This window comes from Phyllopteryx taeniolatus, chromosome 5, assembly GCF_024500385.1.
Source record: "Phyllopteryx taeniolatus isolate TA_2022b chromosome 5, UOR_Ptae_1.2, whole genome shotgun sequence".
In the NCBI taxonomy this organism is placed as follows: Eukaryota; Metazoa; Chordata; class Actinopteri; order Syngnathiformes; family Syngnathidae; genus Phyllopteryx; species Phyllopteryx taeniolatus.
Genome location: NC_084506.1, coordinates 12,581,433 through 12,606,126, shown reverse-complemented (window position 1 = coordinate 12,606,126; position 24,694 = coordinate 12,581,433). Strand labels below are relative to the sequence as shown.

The following is a 24,694-nucleotide window of genomic DNA, read 5'->3' as shown; positions in this document are numbered from 1 at the left end:
GTAGGGGGGCTTCAGTGTCATGATACGTAATCATAACGAATTGGACTGGACCCAAAGGCATACTGAGGTGGAGGGAGTAGATGAGAGTGGTTGATTTTGGAAGTGGCTCAGAGTTCGTGTATCCAAGCCGTGCTAGTGGTCGGTCGGAACAAGGAATGTGCAGGAAGCGGGAACGTGAGGAGGTCCAACCCAGCCCAAATGTCAAAACCTAGCAAACCCCCTGAGTTACTGTATTTTGAAAAACTTCTATGTCACAGCAGTCTGTTAAAAGTGACGGGCAAATAATTTCGCATTTTTCAGGATTTTGGGGGTGGCCCGATGCCATGTATCCACGAGAATGGAGCCGCCCCGGCAGTTAGCAGCAACTGAATCTCATCTCCACGTTCGGAACCAAAACAAGAGCAAATTGTAATCAGCTGAATTTTCTTAAAGGAGTTACTAGAGGATCATTAATGTGATATTTTACCAAATTGCACCTTGGCATAGAGCAGAAAGTGGAGGAAACAATTTTTGCATCTGACACTGAATTACCTTTCGGGCGGCACGGTGAAAGACTGGTTACCACAACTGCCTCACAGTTCTGAGCGCCCGGGTTCCAATCCGGCCTAACTTGTGTGCAGTTTGCATATTCTCCCCATGTCTGTGTGGTTTTTCTCTGGGTACTCTGGTTTCTTGTACTCCGGTTCCCTCCCACATCCCCAAAACATGCATGCTAGATTAATTGAAAACTCTAAATTGCCCGTAGGTGGGAATGTGAGTGTGAATGGCAATTGCCTCTGCAATTGTCCGGCGACCAGTTCAGGGTGTACCCCGCCTCTCACCCAGAGTCAGCTGGGATAGGCTCCAGCACCCCCGCCATCCTAGTGAGGATGAGCGGCATGGAAAATGGATGGATGCATAGTTGTCATGACATGAGTCATGTGGGTGTCACAATCTTCACACTTTTGACACCCACACTCTCCATGCTGCCCCCTTCACCTTTTATTTTTTTTGTCTAACGTTATTTAAAAATGGATGGCAGACTGGCAGTGCCCCCTGGGTGGTAGTTTGGGCACCACTCGCTTAAAGTGTAGTTTATATTTTAATTATATTTTTGCCCCCCACTTTGGTATTGTTTCTAGTAGCCTTCAGTGTGCCCTTTCCCTATCCATTTTATTTTACGTGTGTGTGGGATAGTTTACTCAGGGTATCGTGTTTATAGGTGTGTTGATCTGACTTGGAGGTCAGCGTGGATGCTCAGGATGCCCTAACCGTGACCAGTTGCCCTGGATGCGGGAGTCGCGGTTCAGCGTGGCCTCTCCCTTTAAACGGTCCACAATGCCTTGCGGTGCCCCGCTTCCAATGCGATGTGTTCGCCTGGAGGAGGAGAGAGGAGACAAGCGTGGGGAGAGGGGCTTTTTTTTTTTTCCTTCTTTTTTCTCCCCCCCCACCCCACCCCACCCCCCTTCCACAAAACACGAGCACACTCAGAGTGGACCCACTCAAACTTTGGGACAGGGAGCTCAAACGTCCTTGTCGTTTTTTATCGTGGAAACGACCAACACCACTTTGTCGCAGGTCGTCGGGGGGGAAGGGGCAATGGTGAAGAAGGACATCATTTGTGCTATTCTCGCCTCTACGAATGTTCCAGCTGCAAACTTGTGAGCTGAATCTTCTTTGCGCCATGATGGTAAGAGCAGTACATGGCGCGATATGGAATATTGTCATCTGCTGTTGTGTTGATAAAGGCTTCTGTGAGTACTTTCCTCCTCCTTTTGACCAACAGTAATGAGAGCTTGTTGAGGCTTTGAATCAACTATTACAACTTTACTTGCACATACGTCAAGCGAATACCGTTACGTGCTGTTAGTTGGAATATCATGAACGTGTACATTTCCAACAAACTAGTCTTTGTGTGGTGAGTGCTGTAGCTGCCATCAACGTTGCTATAGTTCCATCCACGTTTACTCATGAAAGGAGAATACTTAACAAATAACCTCGCATTTAAAAAAAAAAAGATCAAGCAGAAGTAACCTGTGGAGTCTTTGTCTTCCTACTTTTTCCCTTTAGTCCACTGCTGTACTTACATTTACAAATACAAACAAACAATGTGTAAAGTTATAATTAAACATCTTTGATGCATTTAATGCAGTCCTCAGACTATGGGAACCAGAGAACAGAGTGATACATAACAGATTGGCTGACAAAAGTGATCTTAAATTTAAACATTGTTGTAAATATTTCACAAAGTGCTGTAACATTTAAAGCCTGTCCAGAGGCCTCTCGCTGCCCTGCTGGGTCCCTGCTGCCTCCTCAAAGCAGGCCAGCGAGGCATGCATATGGCACGGAAACAAAAGCAGCATTATTGCCTGGCCGAATGTGCCATCCAGATGTTCGAGTTGCTGCCAGCGTTGGCATCTTAAGTTGGAGAGGGCTGCTTCAGACCCTAATAGTTTGTAATACCAGCCAGCTTGAGAGGCAGGGGGACATTTAGGCTTTACCCTCAAAGACCTAAATTTCAATATTGGTACAGTACACGAAATGTAGTTTAAATCTAGTTAAAATGAATAGAGTGATCAAATTTGGCTGCAGTGACATGCCTCAGTTTTCACTCAGTGGAGACCACCGTTAGAGCCATCAATCCATCCATCCATCCATCCATCCATCCATCGCTTATCCTATCCCAGGAGGTGTAGCCTATCCAGCTGACTTTGGCCGAAAGGCAGACTACACTTTGGACTGGTCAGCAGTTTGGCGCAGGGCACATACACAGACAGCCAACCATTAGCTTTTTCGTTCACACCGTCACTTTAGCGCTAACCGAACCCAGTCTGTCTGCAACAAAGTCCACTTTCCACTACGCCATAAGTAACCGACAGTTATATCTACTTGACAAATACCATGTTTTGCATTTTTCAATAGCCTCTTGTAAAGATGGCAACATTGTCAAAAACTATCCCCATTTACCTGTAAACGCAAAATGTGTCCCAAGCTATTGGTTGGTGAAGATACTTGAACATCAACTCCTCTTGGTTCTTATCCGGAACCATCTTCATCTGTTCAGTAACCTTTGTCTGCTTATGTATGGTTTTCGAATTAGACGTACAGTATGTAAGTAATGCCACTGTGTTGAGACTTTTGGAGTGCAGTAAATGTACACTATGCTGGAGAAGCTTGATCAGCTCAGACACTACAAGAGCTCTGTGAGGCGTGATTGTGTTTTGGTTGTGACATACTTGTGCATGCCGAAACTGAATACTTAACACACTTGGGCTTATGATACATTTTCACAGACAATGTTTTTTAGTGTTAAGACAGAGACGTCATCCACTTTCAGACCCATTTGCAAGTGTTCACCCTTCACCCGCTCTCATGTAAACGAACAACCAAAATGACAGAGCTTATATCTTTTACAGTCTCATGAAAGTTTTTACACATTTACAAGAGGAATGCTTAACAATATTTGTTATTCGATAGGTATTGACTGCCACATAACAATCAAGATCACAGAGAACAGTTTCCCATAGCATCCTTATCTTTTGGTCATGCGCTGTTGCATTCTCACAGGCTAGGAATGTATACCCAGGATGTTATCAGCCCTGGCTCTTTAGGATCAAGGCTCGTTTTGGGCTACAGTCTTGGCCATGCGCCCCATTGTTTACTCTTCACAGGGCATTCTTAACAGGCCGTAGTGGCACACTTGTTGATGAGAACAGTTATCTTTTTTCCCAAAGGAAGAGCCTTGCCCTTTGAGAACAGTGATTGTCATTGACAATGTTACAGATATTCCAGTCAATGTTGGTTCCAATTGAATCGATACATTGCTGTAACATAATAGAGATTACGAAAAGTGTTTAAACAAAATCATAAAGCAGAACGATAAATACTATTTTTATGTAACAAAATGAATTAACTGCAACCTACTAATTAATTCACAGTGAGAAATATGGACATTTTGACATCTAGAGGTGATGCATGAATGCAGCCAAGTGGCTAACCAGCGGGTGACAACAACCACTCTGAAGGTAGTGAAGTTCCTGGTATGCAGACATACTGTAATGACTCCACCAGACTGGGGAACCACACTCCTTCAAGTTTCCACCAATCTGTGTCGTAGGTTAAAAAAAAACTGTCTTTGTTCATAAGCGTTCCTCTCGAAGATTTACTTTTTTCTGGCAGCCTGTTTGGGCAGTGAAAGGATAATCATCCGTTAGTTGCTTCCAATTACTCCGTATCCAATCTACTTCCATCTCTTTAGTATTAGTGACTGCAAAGCAAAACCATCCACATGACCCTGTCAGTTCCTTGTGCAGATTCCTCTCGGTAACAGCTTTTGTTGACAGTGTGGACATTGAATTATATTTTTCTTTTTTTTTCTGCTCACCATTTTACAAAGGATCTGATTCTCATTATAAAGTGTAAACTACAATCGCACCACAGGAAGGTCAAGTGGATTGAAAGCTTTAGCATTAAAACAAGGCTACCAGCATGTAAAAAAACAGCTTATTGTTTAAAACTGTCAGCAGTCTGACGTACTGTAGTTCAGTGTGTGAGAAGTGCTCCATAAACATTCCAATAAACCACAACACCACTCTCAAAGTCAAACAAAACCAAGACTATTTAGCTGTTTTTAATGCGCTGCAGAGTGCTTTTGTGAGATCAGTACTCTATTTGGTTCAGTTGATTCCGTCCTCCCGTGTTGATCTCACTCCACATTGTGTTTTGTTTCGCTCATAATACCTCCACCATAGAGCAGCAATCTATTAAACGGTACTCTTGCCAGGTTGTTTTGTAATTGCTTCATTTTCTGTAAATCCCTGGATGAAGCAGTGCAAGTGTTAAGCTCCTGAACGAAAGTCTCCTTCAGCATTTCTCCTTGGTGTGAGTTACAGCACCATGTAAAGCCACAATGAAACACCCACACGAGCATATGGTAGGTTGTTTACAGCAGTCGCCAGTTGAGGCCTTTTCCTGGCCAACTTGGCTTGGAGGTTAATCACGGGCACAAAGACAGCACACACCTCTCTGCTCTCAGGGGAATTCATCTTGAGTCAACAACACTTTTGCTCACAAGACGTTATGTTTGCTGCGGGTGATCATACCAAAGTATTTTAGGCCATCTTCAATCTAATTAAATGCTCCTCTTGCTTAGATGAGCTGCACAAATCAGCAAGTGGGCATCTCCCCAGATTGTGGCTTTGGCGGGCCAGAGGAAGGGAGCGTGCAGAGTTTAAGATGGCTCTCTGCCCTGCAAAGCTCTGCTCCGATAGTCAGCTTTTCTGGGTTATTTTTATGAATCTAAATGCAATTTGGGCAGCACGGTGGATGACTGGTTATCACATCTGCCTCACAGTTCTGAGGACCTGGGTTCAAATCGGGCCGCGCCTGTGTGGAGCTTTCATGTTCTCCCCCTGCCTGCATGGGTTTTCTCCAGGTACTCCGGTTTCCGCCCACATACCCAAAACATGCTTGGTCTGTTAATTGAGGACTCTAAATTGTCCGTCGGTGTGAATGTGAGTGCGAATGTTTGTTTGTTTATATGTGCCCTGCGATTGGCTGGCGACCAATTCAGGGTGTACCCGCCTCTGTCCCAAAGATAGCTGGGATAGGCTTCAGCACGCCCACGATCCTAGTTCAGGATAAGCGGTGCGGAAAATGAATGAATAAATGCAACGTGTCTGTACAAAAGCGAGCATCTAAAGTTTATGCATCACATTGGTTGTAAATCAGCTAGTTTAATTTTTAAAGCTACAGAAATTTGATGAAAATGCCAACTGCCCTTTGCTGTGTTCCCTAAACCTCTCTTTCACCGAGTCAACACATAATATCAATAACATTTTTTGTTTGTTTCTGTTTTGTTTTTTTTTTCCATCTTTTCTTCTGTGTGTCTCACTCCTAATCCTTAAAGGCTGCTTTGTAGAAAGGCCTTAATGGGAAAGAGGTTCATAAAGTAGTTATTGTATTTCGGGTACCTGCAGGGAAAATATTGCAATGTGACCTTTTTTTTCCTGTTTCCTGCATCCCTCAGCTCTTGTATGCAATCTGAAGTCTAAATTAAGAACAAAAACTCAGAATTCAACTCATGTAAAATGATAAACTCCCCACCACAGACAAAATGATCTTTCAAACACAAATACATCGTCACTATTTTTTAAGTCAGTTTCATCAAATGTTTTAATGTAACAGTTGACCAGTAAATATAAATCCAGAGACATCATTTATATTTCTTTGATCAACAATGGGGAAGGTTAACAATCAATTAATTACGGTAGTTAAAAAGAACTCCGATTGTAATGACGTTTGGTTTCTAAGATCTCTTTCGATGTAAGTAACATAACAATAAGATTCAACTTTCGAAAATTATTTCCAGGTTTATATATTTGTACAAAACATTATTTCAACATTGCCATTGCTGATTGCGTCGCTGAGTTGTGACGTCAAAAGCGGATATGCCCAGTTTCGCCGGGGTTTTTAGCATTAGCTGCAGTAACAGCTGTGGCAGCGATGAACTCTGCTCATTTGAACATGCGCTGGGTACACTAGCTTTGCTTTTTCATCCACAGGCACATTATAGATTATGAATATAGTTAAGTATTTATTTAAAATATAATATCTGATGCTTTATATACTTTATACTCTGAAAGGTTAGTTATAGTGAGAGGTGGGTAATGTAGCTGTACTCAAGTGAGAATACTTGCTCACTAAAACACTAGAATGGAATGACTCAATCAATAGGAAAACTACTCCAAATAATTAAATCTTATATAAATACATTAAATATATAAATATTCAGTGAAAAAACTACTCAAGTACTCAGTAACTGGTGAGTAACTTCATCCATCCATTTTCCATACCGCTTATCCTCACTAGGATTGCGAGCGTACTGGAGCCTATCCCAGCTGACTCTGGGCGAAAGGCGGTGTACTCCCTGAACTGGTCGCCAGTCCATTGCCGGGCACACATAAACAACCATTTGCACTCATATTCATACCTGCAGGCAATTTAGTTATCAATTAACCTACTTTAGATTATTATTATTATTTTTTTTTTTTAATAAGAACATTGTCAAATAGACCAAAATACGAATATGCAAATTTACAGTGCCGTGAAAAGTATTGGCCCCCTTCTCTGATATTTTTGTATTGTTTCGCTTTCATAAAACAAATGTAAATATCAGACAAATATAACTCAAGTAAACTTAAAATGCTGTTTTTAAATGGTGATTTCATTTATTATGGAAAAAAAATATTCAAGGTTAGTCACTGATCACACCCATGCCTGATTATCTCCAGACTTGTTCCATCCAGAAATCACTTAAACAGAATCTGTCCTGACAATATTAAGTTGGTCAAAAGAGCTGGAATAAAATGGCACGCTCCAGAGAAGTCCTATAACAGTCGAGAAATAATGTAAGTGACATCTATCTGTCTGGAAAGGGTTACAAAAGCCATTTCTAAAGCTTTAGGGTTCCAGCAAACCGCAGGGAGAGCCATTATCCTCACATGGAGAAAACATGTAACAGTGGTGAACCTTCCTAGGAGTGTCCGACCTACAAAGATTACCCCAAGGGAACAGCAAAGATACATCCAGGAGGCCACAAAGGAACTCAGGACACATTTAAAGATTTGCAGGCCTCCCTGTCCTCAGTTAAGGTCAGTGTTCATGACAATAAGGAAGAGACTGGGCAAAAAATGGCATCCATGGCAGAGTTCCAAGGTGAAAATCAATGCTGACGAGATGAAAGTTGAGCTTTTTGGAGGGTGTGTGTCTCGTTCCATCTATCATAAATGTATCACAGCATTTCAGAAAAAGAACATCGGACCAACAGTCAAACATTGTAGTGGTAGTGTGATGGGCTTGGGCTGCTTTTTTTCTCCTTCAGGACCTGTACAACTTGCTGTGATTGATGGAACCATGAATTCTGCTCTTTAACAGAAAATCCTGAAGGAGAATGTTTTTCAGAATATTGCTGAATTCAACCAATTTTGCAAGGAAGAGTTGGCCAAAATATCTCCAAAGAGATGTGAATGACTCATTGCCAGTTATAGAAAATGATGATTTCAGTTGTTTCTGCTGAAGATGGCTTATTAGGTTTAGGGGACCATTACGTTTTCACACAAGGGCCAGGTCACTTGTTTGTTTTTTTTCCCTTAATAAATGAAATCACCATTTTAAAAACAGCATTTTAAGTTCACTGTGGTTATATTTGTCTGATGTATAGATTAGTCTGATGATCTTAAACATTAAAGTGGGGAAACTATGCAAAAATATAAGAATTTGAGAATGCGACCAATACTTTTTCATGGCACTATAGCTCGTGTAAGCAGTAATAGATACAAATAAAAGTAACAAGCTAAATGTAGCTCAATGTAACAAAGTAAAAGTAGTATTTCTTCTTAATAGAAATATGCAAAAATAAAAACTGTTGTATTAAAACTACTCTCAATTGTGCAATTTATCCCAAAAAATAACTTAAATGTAACAGAGTAAATGTAGTGAGTCACTACCATCCTTTGGTTATACTATACCTGCACCATCAGTGTGTGTTCCAATGAGCAGAAGGGATTAATTAGTGTAGCTCAAAGAACAAACACAAACGCATTTGTCACTTCCTTGTATTGTGATTCCCCTCTGGCTCTACCTTCCTGTTTTGCAACAAAACATTTTCATGCTGCTTCACTCTCTGTTATTTCACACACGTAATTTTCCTCCACTGTCCTCACGGCTTCCTAGTTCTGCTTACAAAAGCAGGAACTGGGCCTGGGAATGTCTACTGGCACTATTTTCCTGCTTCTCAGTAGACAGAATGTACCTATTTAGCACAAAAAAAATAGTTACAGCCAGATGGTCTTGGCATGACTGATGAAAAAGATGACTGGACTCAATATTTTCACAATGAGCAACTGTTTGTAGCCTGATGATTAATTGCACCAAATAATAACAGTTTGCGTTACATGAACTTTAAGGTAACCTATCCCTGACCACATCCTCACTGTCTCTTTCCTGTTTCCTTTGTGTTTCCCCCCAGAAGTAGCCAGAAGGGCTTCAGCTGCCCTTGCACATCTGATGTCTTCAAGAATGTTGGGGCCAACACATCACAGTAACCCCTGTCACTTTTGACCCAGAATGGAGCTCAAGGTCTGGGTGGATGGAGTTCAAAGGGTCGTGTGTGGGGTTACTGAGGTGACCACCTGCCAGGATGTGGTGATTGCGCTGGCTCAGGCTATAGGTAAGACAAGCTGTGCAAGAAATCTATATCTTGCATGTTCTCCTCTTGCTTGTTTGTTTGTTTTCTTTGGCGGGGGGTGTAAGACCAAAACTGTATATTGTGAATATGAGTGTGTGTTTGCTTGTGTGTATATGATGGACTGGCCAGCGTGTACCCAGCCTCTCCCCTAAAATCTGTTGGAATAGGTTCCAGCTCACGCACTGTAATGAGGATGAGTGGTCTAAACAAATGGATGAATGGGTAATCACTACTATGAGAAGTGTACTGTAAGACACAAATGTAGTCTTTGATATGGCTGAACCACCACATGCCACCTCCAGCTCCCAGTGTTTGTGCCTCGAATTCATCCATCCATCCATTCTCTGAGCCGCTTCTCCTCACTAGGGTCGCGGGCGTGCTGGAGCCTATCCCAGCTGTCATCGGGCAGGAGGCGGGGTACACCCTGAACTGGTTGCCAGCCAATCGCAGGGCACATCGAAACAAACAACCATTTGCACTCACAGTCATGCCTTCGGGCAATTTAGAGTCTCCAATTAATGCATGTTTTTGGGATGTGGGAGGAAACCGGAGTGCCCGGAGAAAACCCACGCAGGCACGGGGAGAACATGCAAACTCCACACAGGCGGGGACGGGGATTGAACCCCGCACCTCAGAACTGTGAGGCTGACGCTCTAACCAGTCGGCCACCGTGCCGCCGCCTCGAATTCATATATCCTTAATATTAGGCTTAACACGATCAGAATTTTTGGGGCCAATCACCGATCAGCCAGTTTAAAAAAACGATCACTGATCCGATCACAAGATGGACGAATGTGTCTATTTAAATGACCTGTTCATTTATTGTATATACTTGTGTACTTAATTGCTCAAAAAATTATATTTACAATAAATAATGTATCTTTGTTCCCCTATTTATGCCAGTGAGGCATAGAGACAGACAGAACAAATGAATGGTCTTCTAATAGATGGCAGGAAGTAAATACAGTAATTAATGAATCCACTTTTTGTGACATTTTTGTTTGTTTGTGTGCCGTTATATTTTTCAATTGTAAAATATGTTCCTTAGCTGCATAAAGGTTGGAAATCACTACTCTAGTCAGATCGTGTGTTTTAATCAGTCAGGTCAAACCACGTAATGCCCAAAGTCCGGCCCGCGGGCCAAATCCGGCCCGTGTCCAAATTTCTTCCGGCCCGAAGCATCGTCATAAAATCAATAATATGTGGCCCGCCAGCATAGTTTACCACAGTAAACAATACACACGTACAAAAAAAAAGCCATTTTATATTTCACCAGAGGGCGGCAGTAGACCTGTGGCCGCACTCTCGTCGCGTGACCCCTGTGTGAACTTTTACTTTTGTGGTATGTTTTTAGCCCATTTCGAAAATGGCAACTGAAACTAAAAAGAGGAAAATTGACAATGAGGACCGCTGTGTCCAGGACAAGTGGATTTTTTTCACTGACATATGAAACAACTGTGTCTGCCTAATTTTCCAAGAGACTGTGGCTGTTTTCAAAGAATTTAATATTAAGAGGCATTACCAGACGAAACATGCTAACTACAACAAGCTAACGGCGAACAAACGCGCCGAAAAACTGGAAGCTGTTTTGATAGCACAGCAGCGCTTTTTCACAAGAGCTCGTGACTAAAATGAAAATTCGACAAAGGCGAGCTAGAAGTCTCAGTGGATTGATTTTTTTTTTTTGTGATGATCAAAAAAGAATAACATAGTCACTATACTATTCTTTGTCAAAATGCACTGAGATGTGATTTGTTAAAACAAAATCAATAAATACATCCATCCATCCATCCATTTTCTGAGCCGCTTCTCCTCACTAGGGTCGCGGGCGTGCTGGAGCCCATCCCAGCCGTCATCGGGCAGGAGGCGGGGTACACCCTGAACTGGTTGCCAGCCAATCGCAGGGCACATAGAAACAAACAACCATTCGCGCTCACAGTCATGCCTACGGGCAATTTAGAGTCTCCAATTAATGCATGTTTTTGGGATGTGGGAGGAAACCGGAGTGCCCGGAGAAAACCCACGCAGGCACGGGGAGAACCTGCAAACTCCACACAGGCGGGGCCGGGGAATGAACCCGGGTCCTCAGAACTGTGAGGCTGACGCTCTAACCAGTCGGCCACCGTGCCGCCCAATAAATACATGTTTCTAAAAAATTTCAGTCAACTTTCATAAAATAGTTCATTTGTATTTAATTTATTATTATTTGAACCTTTAACTATCCTCGTAATGCAATTGAAAACAGATTCTCATTTGCAATATCGACCTAGCTGCAGACAGCAAAGTGATATAGTTAAATATTTACATACATTTTCATCTGACCAAATCTGGCCTTCTTTGCAAAAAGTTTGGACACCCCTGGGTCAAACCAACATTACATGACATAAATAATGGGTGCTAACTTACTGTAATTAAATTACTTTATTTTTAATTAAATGACTTCACCCACACCAAAACTTTAGAGCATGATTCGACAGAATGGCGCCATGTTTATGTCCAACCGTCAGTGCTAGCAGTAGCTTGCTAGGCTACATAACGTTTTGTTGCCTGCTTGCGAGCCGTATCGTATTAAATGTACGGGAACATACCTCAAGCAAGCCTTAAACGAACGTCCTCTCCTGTCCGGAGCACCGGCGACCACCAACATACATTTCTCCCCATTTTGTCCTCATAATATAGACTGCGCGATCCACTCTTGTTGTTGTCGCCATGGTACCGTGTGTATCCGGTCGCATTTGAGTTGACAAGATAAAGCCCAATGATCGTAAAAAGCGGAATGCGGTGGTATCGGAATACAAGATTTTATTGCAGTAGTCTGACAATGTGCAATCTTGAAAGAGCAAATTTGTCTTGTAGTCTGATCCGGGCATTACGTGTTGTCTCAGACATGTTTTTTTTGGGGTTTTTTTAAGTAACTTTATTGGCTGTCAGATATTTACAGGACTACGGCAAAAGGCACGCGACAAGGCTAAAAAGAAACTAGCTTTTGGATTCAAATATAGTGTGCACGATGGCGACGCGGAGTAAATGTCTTGCAGAGCCGATCAATGACGTCATTGAGCGGATCGGCGAATTAAGACATTAAAGCCGATCAGCATAGAATGCTAATTATCAGCCGATACCGATAAGGCCAATAAAATCGGTGTAAAGTCTACTTAATATATAATATTGTATACTGTATCTATTTTATTCAGATTTAGAGTGCTATTTAGAGCACCTCATTGTCAGCTGTGACTCCACCCATGTCAGTCGCAATAGCGAGGAGAGAAGGGAAAAAAAAGTCTGACTGACTTTAAGCGCCTCATTTTCAACTACCTTTTCCAGTGACTGTAATCTGGACAAAGTGAGCAAAACTGTTAATACAGATAATGCTAGTTCTGTTCAAATATGCGAAGCAGACTGGAGGAGAGGAAGAATGAAAAATAATTTTAATAATTTCATTTAGGTCTTCACATCAGTATATTAGCATTATATGACTACATGGTTGAGAACAGAGATGGAAATTCTATAGTAGACAAGACCCAGTATATTTGCTGTAAGTGCTTAAAAAAAAAAAAACGGTGTACGACTGGTTAGCAGATCTGCCTCACAGTTCTATGGGCCCGGGTTCAAATCCGACCTCCCTGTGTGGAGTTTGCATGTTCTCCCTGTGTGTTTTTTCCAGGTACTCTGGTTTCCTCCCACATTCCAAAAACATGCATGTTGGTGTGCATGTGAGTGTGAATGAGTGTTTGTTTATATGTGCCCTGCGATTGGCTGGTGACCAGTTCAGGGTGTGCCCCTCCTCTCGCCCATTCAGCTGGGATAGGCTCCAGCATGCCGGCGACCCTAGTGAGGATAAGCAGCACGGAAAATAGATGGATGAATATTTTAAATAAATTATAAATGCACAGAATTTTCGCCAAGGCACTTAAGGGAAAGTTAACTGTCTGTTGTGTTCACTAGCCCGGCCACAAGCTAAGGAGCTAAACAGCTCACTCCACTGCGGCAAGGTCGTTTAAAACGTCACCGCCGTTCCGAGTTGTGAGTGTTAGTCCCCAATTTCCACAAACATACGGATGTTAATTGTTTGTTAAGCATAACCTCAGTGGCACTCGTTATTCAGCCAATAGTTGTCTACAGCGAACGTCAACGTATATTTGATTGACAGTTGAAGGGCTCATCTTCAGCGGACCAACCACACAGTAGTTTATATAGTTATAAATGGGGGTAAGGCTGTACGAATATGATCAAAATAATCATCACAATTATTTTGATCAATATTGTAATCACGATTATTAATCACAATTATTCCTCTTGTCAGGGAAAAATCTTTTTTTTAATTGCACTACTTTTTAAGAATCAATATTTAACTGTTTCCAGTTCAAAGTGAATCTTTAAATAAGAATAATTGATAGATAATTAAAAAATTACTTTAGCAAGGGCTGACTGAATGAATAAGGTATTACAAAGTACAATCCCAAATTGCATCTTAATGGGAGCAAATACAGTTAATGCATAGAAAGCAATAACATTAGGCTGCAAGCACCGCCTTTAATTTGAAAATCACCGTCGTCAATATAGTGAATTGTCAAGGACGGTAGGTTATCCTTGTTCTGCTTGACCATTGGTCAGTCGTGCACGGTCACAAACCGCAAATAATTCAGCAGTAGTGATTTCCTTCTCTAGTTACTCCCGGTGTTTTGTCCTTGCGGTCAGGCCAGCCGAAACGTTGACGTCAAGGCACCCGCTACAATGATTGTTAATAGTGTCTTAGCATGACATGCTTCCTCTCTGCCAATGTGCTGAGTGGCCCAACTTCAAAATAAAATCTTCATATACTACTTCATTGGACATCAGTGCCATTTGGCTTTTATGTTAAAGTTGGCACCGGAGCACACTGCCGGCACTTAATGAAGCATTAACCATGCGTTCTCCCCTGGTGGCTGGCTGACTCGGTTGCGGGCACTGCTGTAAATGAAGCACTTTTCATATGCAGCAGTGCTCGCATTTTAAATGTAAAAAAATTACAGACGATCAGGCTCATTTAATCGTGGCAGCCAGAATTGCGATCACGATTAAAATTTTATTAATTGTGCAGCCCTAAGGGTGGGTCTTATTTTTCATGATTTACTGAGGCCTTCAAAAAAACAAGAATATTATCGTTTGTGAGGAAAATATATCGTCTTAATTTGTTATCGTGACACGCCGAGTTTTCGGTGACCTCAAACGGGCAACACAACAAACCTGTTAAATCATTAAAAGAAGCACCACTAATAATTATGTGGAAAGCATGAAAATGCGAGCGTAGTGTGCACAGAATACCACTGCTGCCAGCAGCGGTCGGAGAGGTCTGCACGTCTGACTACACTGCGTTCGTTGTGTTGTAGTGTATAGAAAGGGCAGAACACAGAACTGGCTCCACAGTTAGGTTTTAGGTCTGTTGTGAGATAAAATAATAAAACAAATGGGCACCAAGTTGTGTGAGTTCACGTCACCTTCTTGATCCCGCCCCAATCCCTCCCGCTTTTTATTGGTGCCTGCTGCAATGGAGAAGTAACGGAGGCCAGGCCAGGCCAAGTGAGGCCGGGGCGAAGCGGGGCCAAGGCCGTGATGGAACTTGTAATGAAAAAGCGGCATACAGGATCTTTGTGAGTCCAAGTTCGGTATTGCGAGATACTGTATGCGTCAGATCTATTTCAGCAACGTGAGGATACATTATGCTAGCATTAAGATAAAGCCGGCCCCACTAAAAAGTGTGGGGCATATACATGAACTGTTATAATTCCTATACTGTTTACATGATTTTGATTTAAATACCCTCAAATTAAATTAGTGTCTGCACGTCAAGCACATCTTATTTGTTTCAATTCAAATTCATTATGGTGTTAAGAGCCAAAACGATGAGCGGAAACGAGCCGGATTGCAGGTAAAGCGCCGTAAGAGAGGATACTGAATGCCGCTCCCGTCGATTCACCTCGCAAAGCGACACTCCCTACCCAACAAAATGGATGAGCTTCATCTTCTCACAAACACCTGTAAAGACTTAGGACGTACGTTCCGCTGCCCTGTGCTTCAAGGAGAGATGGCTTTCTGAACGCATCCCCGATGGCGCTGTAATGCTTCTGGGCTTCACCGGGTAGACTGCGTCACGGAGTTATCGGGGGAAACAAAAGGCGACAGGATATGCTTCTATATCAACGAAAAATTGTGTACAAACGTCACGGAGCTCAGCAGAGACTGCAGCCCGGACTTGGAGTCGCTGATTTTGAACTCTAAGTCATTCTACTCGCCGTGCGAGTTCGCCTCCTTCATAATCACGGGTGTCTACATTCCTTCTGAAGCTAACACGAATGCCGCACTGCTAACGCTCTCTGAACAAGCAACCGAACTTAGGGGAAAAAAGCACCCAGATTCACCCCTCATTATTCTTGGGGTCTTTAACAAAGCTAAACTCAACTATACCGTCTTTAACAAAGCTAAACTCAACCATACTAAATACAAGCAGCACATTGACTGTCTGACCAGGGAAAACAACATTCTAGACCACTGCTACACCACGCTAAATGACACATATCGTGCTATCCCCGTGCAGCTCTGGGCTCGTCTGATCACTGCTTAATTCACTTCATACCAACATACAGGCAAAAACTTAAATGTGCAACGCCTGTGGTGATAACAGTGAAGAAGTGGCCCTATGAAGCAAAGTTGGAACTTCAAGACTCTTTAGACTGCACAGATTGGACTCTCTTTGAAACATCAACTGGCAGCCTGGATGAATATACGATCACTGTTATATCCTATATCAGTTTCTATGAAGATGTGTGTGTAGCAACAAAGGCATTTCGCACGCTCAATAACAGCAAGCCGTGGTTCACTGCCAAACTTAAGCAACTTCGCCAGGCTAAAGAGGACACCTATTGTAGTGGGGATAGAGCCCTGTATAATTGCATTAGAACCCAGCTGACTAAAGAAATTAACATCACAAAGAGAAAATATGCAGAAAAGCTAGAAAAACATTTTACTGCTAACGACTAAGTCAGTCTGGCGTGGATTACAATTGCTAACCAGCTACAAGCGACCATCCCCAAGTAGAGAACACAAGAGGACTAGCTGACGACTTGAACACCTTCTATTGCAGATTTGAAAAGGACACTTTCACACCCCATACCTACCGAGGCGCACCACCGCCCATAACCACACCTCTTACTCCCCCTCCTGCATTGACCATCCACAAACAGGATGTGAGATGTATCTTCAAACAACAAAACATCAACAAAGCGGCAGGCCCAGACCTTCTGTCCCCATCCTGCCTCAAAGTCTGCGCGGACCAGCTCGCTCCAGTCTTCACACAGATCTTCAATAGTTCTCTGGACTGTGACTGTGTGAAATACCATCCTGTTTCAAACGCTCCAACATCATCCCAATCCCCAAGAAACCTGCAATCTCGGGTCTGAATAACTACAGGCCTGTCGCCCTCACCTCTGTGGTCATGAAGTCCTTTGAACGCCTCATGCTGGACCACCTCGAGAGCGTCACATGTCCCCTACTAGACGCCCTGCAGTTTGCCTACCGAGCAAACAAGTCTGTGGATGACACAATCAACATGGGACTGCACTTCATCCTAGAACACCTCGACGGCGCGGGGAACTACGCAAGGATCCTGTTCATGGACAGTTCTACATTCAACCGCATCATCCCCGAACTCCTCTGCTCCAAGCTTCTCCAGCTCAGCGTCTTGCCTGCCATCTGCCAGTGGATTTACAGGTTCCTGGTGGGCAGGACATAGCAGGTTAGGCTAGGGGACACCAACTCATCTATGCGCACCCACCAGCACTGGGGCGCCCCAGAGATGAATGACTGCACCTCAACGCACCCAGCTGTCAAACTCCTGAAGTTTGCAGACGACACCAGTCATCGGCCTCATCAAAGACTGTGACGAGTCTGCGTATCAACAGGAAGTGGAGCGGCTGGAGCTGTGGTGCGGCCGACACAACCTGGAGATGAACACGCTCAAGACTGTAGGGGTGATCGTGGACTTCAGGAAACATCCTTCACCACAGCTGCCCCTCACGCTGTCCAACTGCCCCATGTCAACCTTCGAGACCTTCAAGTTCCTGGGAATTACAGTCTCTCAGGACCTGAAGAGGGAGACCAACATCAACTCCATCCTCAAAAAGGCCCAGCAGAGGATGTACTTCATGCAGCTTCTGAGGAAGCACGGCCTGCCACAGGAGCTGTTGAGGCAGTTCTACACAGCAGTCATTGAATCAGTCCTGTGGTCGTCCATCACAGTCTGGTTTGGTGCTGCCACAAAAAAAGGACAAACTACGACTGCAACGGACAATCAAAACCGCTGAAAAAATTGTCTGTACCCCCCTACCCACCCTTGAGGACTTGCATGCTGCCAGAACTAAAACAAGAGCATATAAAATCCTCTTGGACCCTCCACATCCTGGTCAAAACCTCTTCCAGCTCCTTTTCTCAGGTAGGTGCTATCAAACAATGCAAACTAAAACTAGCAGACATCCAACAGTTTCTTCCCTCTTGCCATTAACTTCTTAAACAGTTAACTAAAATTCCATTATAACATGCTGCCAATTTTGTCTTGAGATTGTTGTCACATCTCTGTCGGCCTATTATACATTATTAGTGCACTAACTGTAGTAGTCTCGCCACTCAACACTTTTGCATATCTGTTGCTGACCAATACTGGCCACTCGAGCTTGAAGTATCTGAGCCATTTGCACAATGGTCACTGGACCAGACTAATGTCTATGTGTAATTTCAAACTGCTCTAAATTGCCAGAGGACACTGCATAATTTATCATTTGTTTGTTTATCTGCATTACCAGTATCCTTTCATTGCTCAGTGACTCTCCATACTTATGTTTTTATGTCTCAAAAGTATTTTCTGTCAAATGGCTGTCTGTGGGCGGCACGGTAACCGACTGGTTAGCACTTCTGCCTCATAGTTCTGAGGACCGGGGTTCAATCCCCGGCCCCGCCTGTGTGGAGTTTGCATGTTCTCCCCGTGCCTGCGTGGGTTTTCTCCGGGCACTCCGGTTTCCTCCCACATCCCAAAAACATGCGTGATAGGTTACTTGCAGACTCTAAATTGCCCGTAGGTGTGGATGTGAGTGCGAATGGTTGTTTGTTTATACATGCCCTGCGATTGGCTGGTGACCAGTTCAGGGTGTATCTCACCCGAAGATAGCTGGGATAGGCTCCAGCACGCCCGCGACACTAGTGAGGATAAGCGGTATCTGTTGTTGTACTAGAGGGGCTCCAACTACCGGAGACAAAGTCCTTGTGTGTTTATGATATACTTGGCAAATAAAGATGATTCTGATTCTGATGGTAAACTTCCATATTGTAATTCAAAGTCTCAGCTGCTCTGCGTGCATGCGATACTATGTTGATAATCCACACTCTTATCATATACTACTCCCAGTGAAACTTGATGGGAATGTGTCTACAATGCTTTGCCTTACATTACCCTACCAGCTTCATTGTTAGTTTCTTTAGAGAATAATCTAATTTTGCTATGTACTTATTTGGAGATATCATGATCCTTTTTCATTGTAGCTGACTTCATTATCTATGTATTACTGATTTTAGGAGCAAAATCCGCCCGCCAAAGCAGGCATTTAACTCTCCGTCAAAACAGAGCAAGTTTGTTTTGTCGTTACTTATATTAATAGTTTAGGCATTGCAGTTAGATTATGTTGGTATACAGGGACATCTGTGTACACGAACAATAAAATTAGTGTAAAATAAAACTGAAACACAGAATGAGTAATAATTTTTATATCACAGATTTTCCGAGAACTGAAACGCTCTGCCCTTGGATACATGCTTCAAAAAACGAAGACTTGTAATCATTGGTGGATGTCTCACAATGTACAGCAGCACTATCGGCTTGAAACACCAGTTGTAGTAAATAGCTTTTCACTGAATGGTGGTTAAAGGGAACATATTTCGTCAAACCAACTTTTTCTAGTATTTGGGGTGTAATATTGTCTCTATGGGGCCTCATTAGACATGTGAAATATGAATTAAAATCATCCACGCATTCCTGAGTCCCAGACCTTTTTCTGCCGAGAGGCTTGAAATCAGGTCATTCGAATTTCTCGAGCTTATCTACGTCACTAGCGAAGATCTCCGCCTTCCCTTTCCGCTCCCGAGCCAGTGCTGTCACCGTAACAAACACGTGTATCTCACAGGTAGTGAGGGTTCGGTCTTCTACACGGAGGCAACCAATCAGAATATTGGGGGTGGTCTTAGCAAAATAGGGACAAAGCGGATACAAAACTCTGTTGAACAGAAATAGCTGTCAGAGGGGCCTTTTCTGGACACTCGTATGACAAAAACAAGGTGTTTTTTGAACAGACACTTTCATACTAAGTCCATGTTAGAGAGTCACTCTATTGAGGTCTGAATAGCCAAAATACAGGACCTATAATATTGTTTTACTGCCCAACACCAAATATGGGAAATAAACTGCTTTCCTTCAGTATGGGGGGAAAAAAAGTACATTGAAAGAACATAAACACTCATCAATCCATGTATCTATCATTTAATTAATAAGAAAAAAAACACATTAGTCTACAGTATCTGCCTCTGCATGATGTTCCTGCTGTGATTCAGTGGGTCATCATGGCTTTATTGGCAATTTCTTACAACCTTCAAGTTAGAACCCCATATGGCTCTGTGAGGAATAGAAGTGCTTGAGCAGACTGCATTGACATCACTTCCCACAAATACAGGGTTGGAGGAGGGAAAGTATGACTCATCCCTCTCTCCCCTGCCAAGCTGACAAAGCAGAGCCCCCTCCTCTGCCTTTTCCTCTTCTTTTAACACAAATGCTTTCTGACGTGGTGTTGAGCAGTGCTAATTTTCCATCCTATATTTTTTCCACGTGATAATAACCATTTGAAAGCTCATCTCCTTGAAGCTCACTTTTCTATTGTCCTTCTAGTGGATACAAATCTTTAAAGCAGCTATCTATTGTGTTGTTGACAGGTCGGACTGGAAGATACACTCTGGTAGAAAAATGGCGAGACACAGAGCGTCATCTAGCCCCTCACGAGAGCCCAGTTGCCTCTCTTAATACGTGGGGTCAATATGCAGGTGATGTACAGCTAATTTTGCTTCGCACAGGCCCTTCCCTCACTGAACGGCCCCCATCAGAAGGGCCCCCTCCGAGGGGGCCTGAACGTGGCTTTCACAGACAGAGCCTCCCCCCACTTGCAAAACTTCACCATCCCAATGATCACTCCCTCTGTCGCCGTGAACCTCGCCGCAAGTCTCTCACCTTTACAGGTGCACCCCGAGGTCTAAGGGAGATACTGAGCGGCGGGCGGACAAGTGACGCTGAAGCCAAGAGGAGACTTCATCTAGGAAACGGTGGGACTCCCCATCATGCAGGAGGAGCCACTGGGAGTGCCTCCCATGGCTTGTGGGCCTGTCGCATGGAGGACCTGGTTCGACTGGTGAGCATTCAGAGGGAAACGCTCAGTGTGCTGGAGAAGAAGCTGGCGGTTTATGAAGCTGAGCTCAAAGCCTGGGCCGAGGTGCGAGTGGGACGAGCTCCAGGTTGCAGCAGGGACTCGGTTGGGGGTCTGATAGAGGAGATTTTGAGACTGGAGAAGCATCTGAGGAAGACTGAGGTGGAGATGGAGGAAGAGGAGTTTTGGACCACTGAGTTGCAGATTGAGCTGGAGAGTGAGCGGCAGCTGGAGGAGAGGCTGGAGGAGCTGCGTGGTCGTCTACAGGGCTGCGAAAAGGAGATTGAGGAAAAACTGGCAATGGTGCAGGTGTGTTTTGATGTACAATGTCTAAGAAGAGCAAGTTGGGAACCCAAATAACCAAAAGAGAAAACAAAGCAACTTTTTGACTTGTCCTTATTTTTAAGTATTCTGTTCTACCCTTAACTATATTTGTCTTGTCTTGTCCCATCAGAGCGTAGAAACTGGTCTGGAGGATATGCGGCTGCAGAGAGAGCGTCAGGAGACCGAGTGGCTCAATGAAGCGGAGGCTCGGGCTCAGGTGCTCCGGGTCAAAGCGGAGCTGAAAGCACAAGAGAGACAAGCTGTTCAAATGGAGAGCAGCTGTAGAGCTGTGGACAGGTCACTGGGACAAAGCAGCAAGAAGCTACATGTGAGACAAATACTGTATAGGCATTTCAATGTAGTATGCCCAACAAAGTCAATTATTCCTCGGTTCACGACTTTGAGGTTATAAACAGCGTGCAATGAGCTAGTTTATGCAGCGACGTAAGATTACGTTGTCATGCGGCACATTCACTTACCGCCTTACTTACTGATTTTCCTTTTGATTATTTATGGCAAAAAAAATACTGTTAATACTATAATACTGTAATTAAGACTTTAATACTGCACAAATTTGTGATTCACATTGCCGCTCCGCTGTTGAATTGAAACTAAATTGAGGACGTCAGATTACTGCTCCAGGCTGAAGGACTGATAGGATGGACAAGTCTTTGGTCACCTATGAATTAAGCCCTGTATTAAACAAACACGGTTTGGGATATACACCTTAATTATTAGTCCCCAGACTTTTAAAACAATTATACTGTATGCTTCCAAAGCTCCTCCTTGTGACCGTAAGGCTGGGCTCCAGAAGAATTAGGTGTGAAAAAAGGGATAGCCATGACCTCAAAGTGACCCAACACTGTTGTTCACTTAAGGCATCAATATGATAATGGAGAAAATTCATTGAGAAAATTACCCTAGCGGCTCCTGGGATTGTATTGTTGTTAGACTTTACACCGACTTTATCGGGCTGATCGGTATCGACCGATATTTAGCATTTAATGCTGATCGGCTGATTGGCTTTATCATAATTCGCAGATCCGATCAATGACGTCATTGATCGGCTCCGCAGAAGACATTTACTGCGCGTCGCCGCGTGTACAGTATATTTGAATCCAAATGCTAGTTTATTTTTAGCCTTGTCGCGTGTATTTTGACGTAGTGTTGGAAATAGCTTACGGCCAATAAAATGAAAAATAAAACATTTTGGCGGTGTGGGACAGACAACACGCCTGAGACTGACAACACGTAATGCCTGGATCCAACTACAAGACACATTTGGTCTTTCACGATTGCACTGTCAGACTACTGCAATAAAATCTTGTATTCCAATACCACCACATCCCGTTTCTTACAATAAATGGGCTTTATCTTGTCAACTCAAATGCGACCGGATACACTCGTTACTGCGGCGACGACGAAAAGAGTGGCGCGCGCCGACTGTATTATAAACACAAAATGGGGAAAAATATGTGTTGGTGGGCACCGGTGCTCAGGACAGGAGAGTACGTTCGTTTAAGGCTTGCTTGAGGTATGTTCCCGTACTTTTAGTATGATACAGCTCGCAAGCAGGCAACAAAAACGTTATGTAGCCTAGCAAGCGAGTGGTATCACGAACAGTTGGACGTAAACATGCCGCCGTTCTGTTCAATCGTGCTCTAAAGTTTCGGTGTGGGTGAAGTCATTTAATTAAAATAAAGTAATTTAATTACAGTAAGTTAGCACCCATTATTTCTGTCATGTAATGTTGGTTTGACCTGACTGATTAGAATACACGATCTAACTAGAGCAGTGATTTCCAACCTTTATGGAGCCAAGGAACATATTTTACAATTGAAAAATCTCACGGCACTCCAACAAACAAAAATGTCACAAAAAGTGGATACATGAATTACTGTATTTACTTCCTGCCATCTAATAGAAGACCATTAATTTGTTCTGTCTGTCACTATGCCTCACTGGCATAAATAGATGAACAAAGATACATTATTTATTGTAAATAAAACATTTTGAGCAATTAACTACACAAGTGTATACAGTAAATGAACAGGTCATTTATATGGACACATTCCTCCATCTTGTGATCGGTTATCGTTTTTTTTAAACTTGCTGATCGGTGATCGGCCCCAAAAATCCTGATCGTGTAAAGCCTAATTGTTGTAGATGGCGGACAATTTATGTAACATATTCTATGTTGAAGGTATGGTAGAAAATAGGGATATTAATTGCTTGATGTTTTAAACAGAAAATATAAATGGACTTTGCCTGTTTTATGTTTTGTTTTTTTTAAGTCAGATAATCGTTTTCTTTTTTTGTTTTTGTTTTTTTACCATCCTGTATCCTCATGGTATTACATGATATTCTTTCATTAAAGGACATGCAGCATGAGCTGGAACAGCTAACCAAGGAGCTCAGGCAGGTTAATTTGCAGCAGTTTATCAAGCAAACTGGCACCAAGGTCACAGTGCTGCCGGCTGAACCTGGAGAGGACGAAAGTTCAAGCGGCACTCATGTTATAGGTAATGCCCTTCTCTCATTAAAATTGGTAGATAAACACTTGTAATATACACATCTATGCTCTGTAAAGAATAAAAACAATTATCAGTGCATGCATTGAATAATAAGAGCTTTCATCCATCCATTTTCTCTACCGCTTTAACCTCACTAGAGTCGCGGGCGTGCTGGAGCCTATCCCAGCTATCTTCGGGGCGAGAGGCGGGGTACACCCTGAACTGGTCGCCAGCCAATCGCAGGGCACAGAAACAAAAAACCATTCGCACTCACATTCACACCTACGGGCAATTTAGAGTCTTCAATCAACCTACCACGCATGTTTTTGGGATCATCTGAAGGGGTCATACCTGAGACAAGCATTATGGTGTAATCATATGTGAGAGTACAAGGTGGCTTAGTAGGCATAGTGCTCTATGAATGGTATTCAAACGGCACAAGGAGTTGGCAGTTATAGTCTCCATGCCGACAGGTGGAAGACTTCAAGTCCTTCATTCACCCTCCGTTCTCCTCGTGAGCCTCCTTCACACACATCCTCTTATCACACACGCTCAGCACTTTCTAGGGAAGACTCGTCGCAACAAAGCTCTTTTATCCTTCAAAACAGCTGACAAACAGACAAAAACAACTGAATTTAGTGCTTTTGCTATGGAATATTTTAGTATTCAAGTAGCCTACTGAAAATTCTGTTGAATAATCGAGTATTCGCTGCGATTGGCTGGCGACCAGTTCAGGGTGTAGCCCACCTCTCGCCCAAAGATAGCTGGGATAGGCTCCAGCACGCCCGCGACCCTCGTGAGGAGAAGCGGTACGGAAAATGAATGGATGAATGAATGAATCGAGTATTTGGGAAAACTACATTTTCGCTTGATTAAACAGCAATGATATATACAAAAGAGGAAATAAGACATTTCACTTAATAACAAACTATCAATTGTTTTTCTTTTGTTGATTATAACAGTTTTTATTTATTCAATTTACATTGTGCATGTCGGCAAACTATTTTCTTGTTTAGAAACATTTTCAGTTGGGCAGTTTCAAACAGAAACGCACTTACGTTTCAGTTTAAACTTGGCATTTCTGCTAAGTATCAAAAACATAAGGCATTAATTACAAAAACGCATTAACAGCCTTTATGCAA

General features: G+C 43.0%; 1 protein-coding gene across 3 annotated transcripts in view; it reads left to right on the top strand.

Moving 5' to 3' along the window:
- The first annotated feature begins 1,435 nt into the window (after positions 1–1,435).
- Positions 1,436–24,694, top strand: part of LOC133477709 (ras association domain-containing protein 8) — a 28,907-nt gene continuing 5,648 nt past the window's right edge. The window contains exons 1-6 of one of the 3 annotated variants that reach the window (XM_061772772.1): positions 1,436–1,669; positions 9,008–9,208; positions 20,231–20,338; positions 20,531–21,024; positions 21,170–21,367; positions 23,417–23,561. In XM_061772772.1, the coding sequence (XP_061628756.1) occupies positions 9,106–9,208; positions 20,231–20,338; positions 20,531–21,024; positions 21,170–21,367; positions 23,417–23,561 (1,048 nt within the window). In that variant the 5' untranslated portion in view covers positions 1,436–1,669; positions 9,008–9,105. Of the gene's footprint in view, positions 1,670–9,007; positions 9,209–20,230; positions 21,025–21,169; positions 21,368–23,416; positions 23,562–24,694 lie in introns of all 3 variants that reach the window. The other 2 variants (XM_061772771.1, XM_061772770.1) reach the window with 2 other exon arrangements.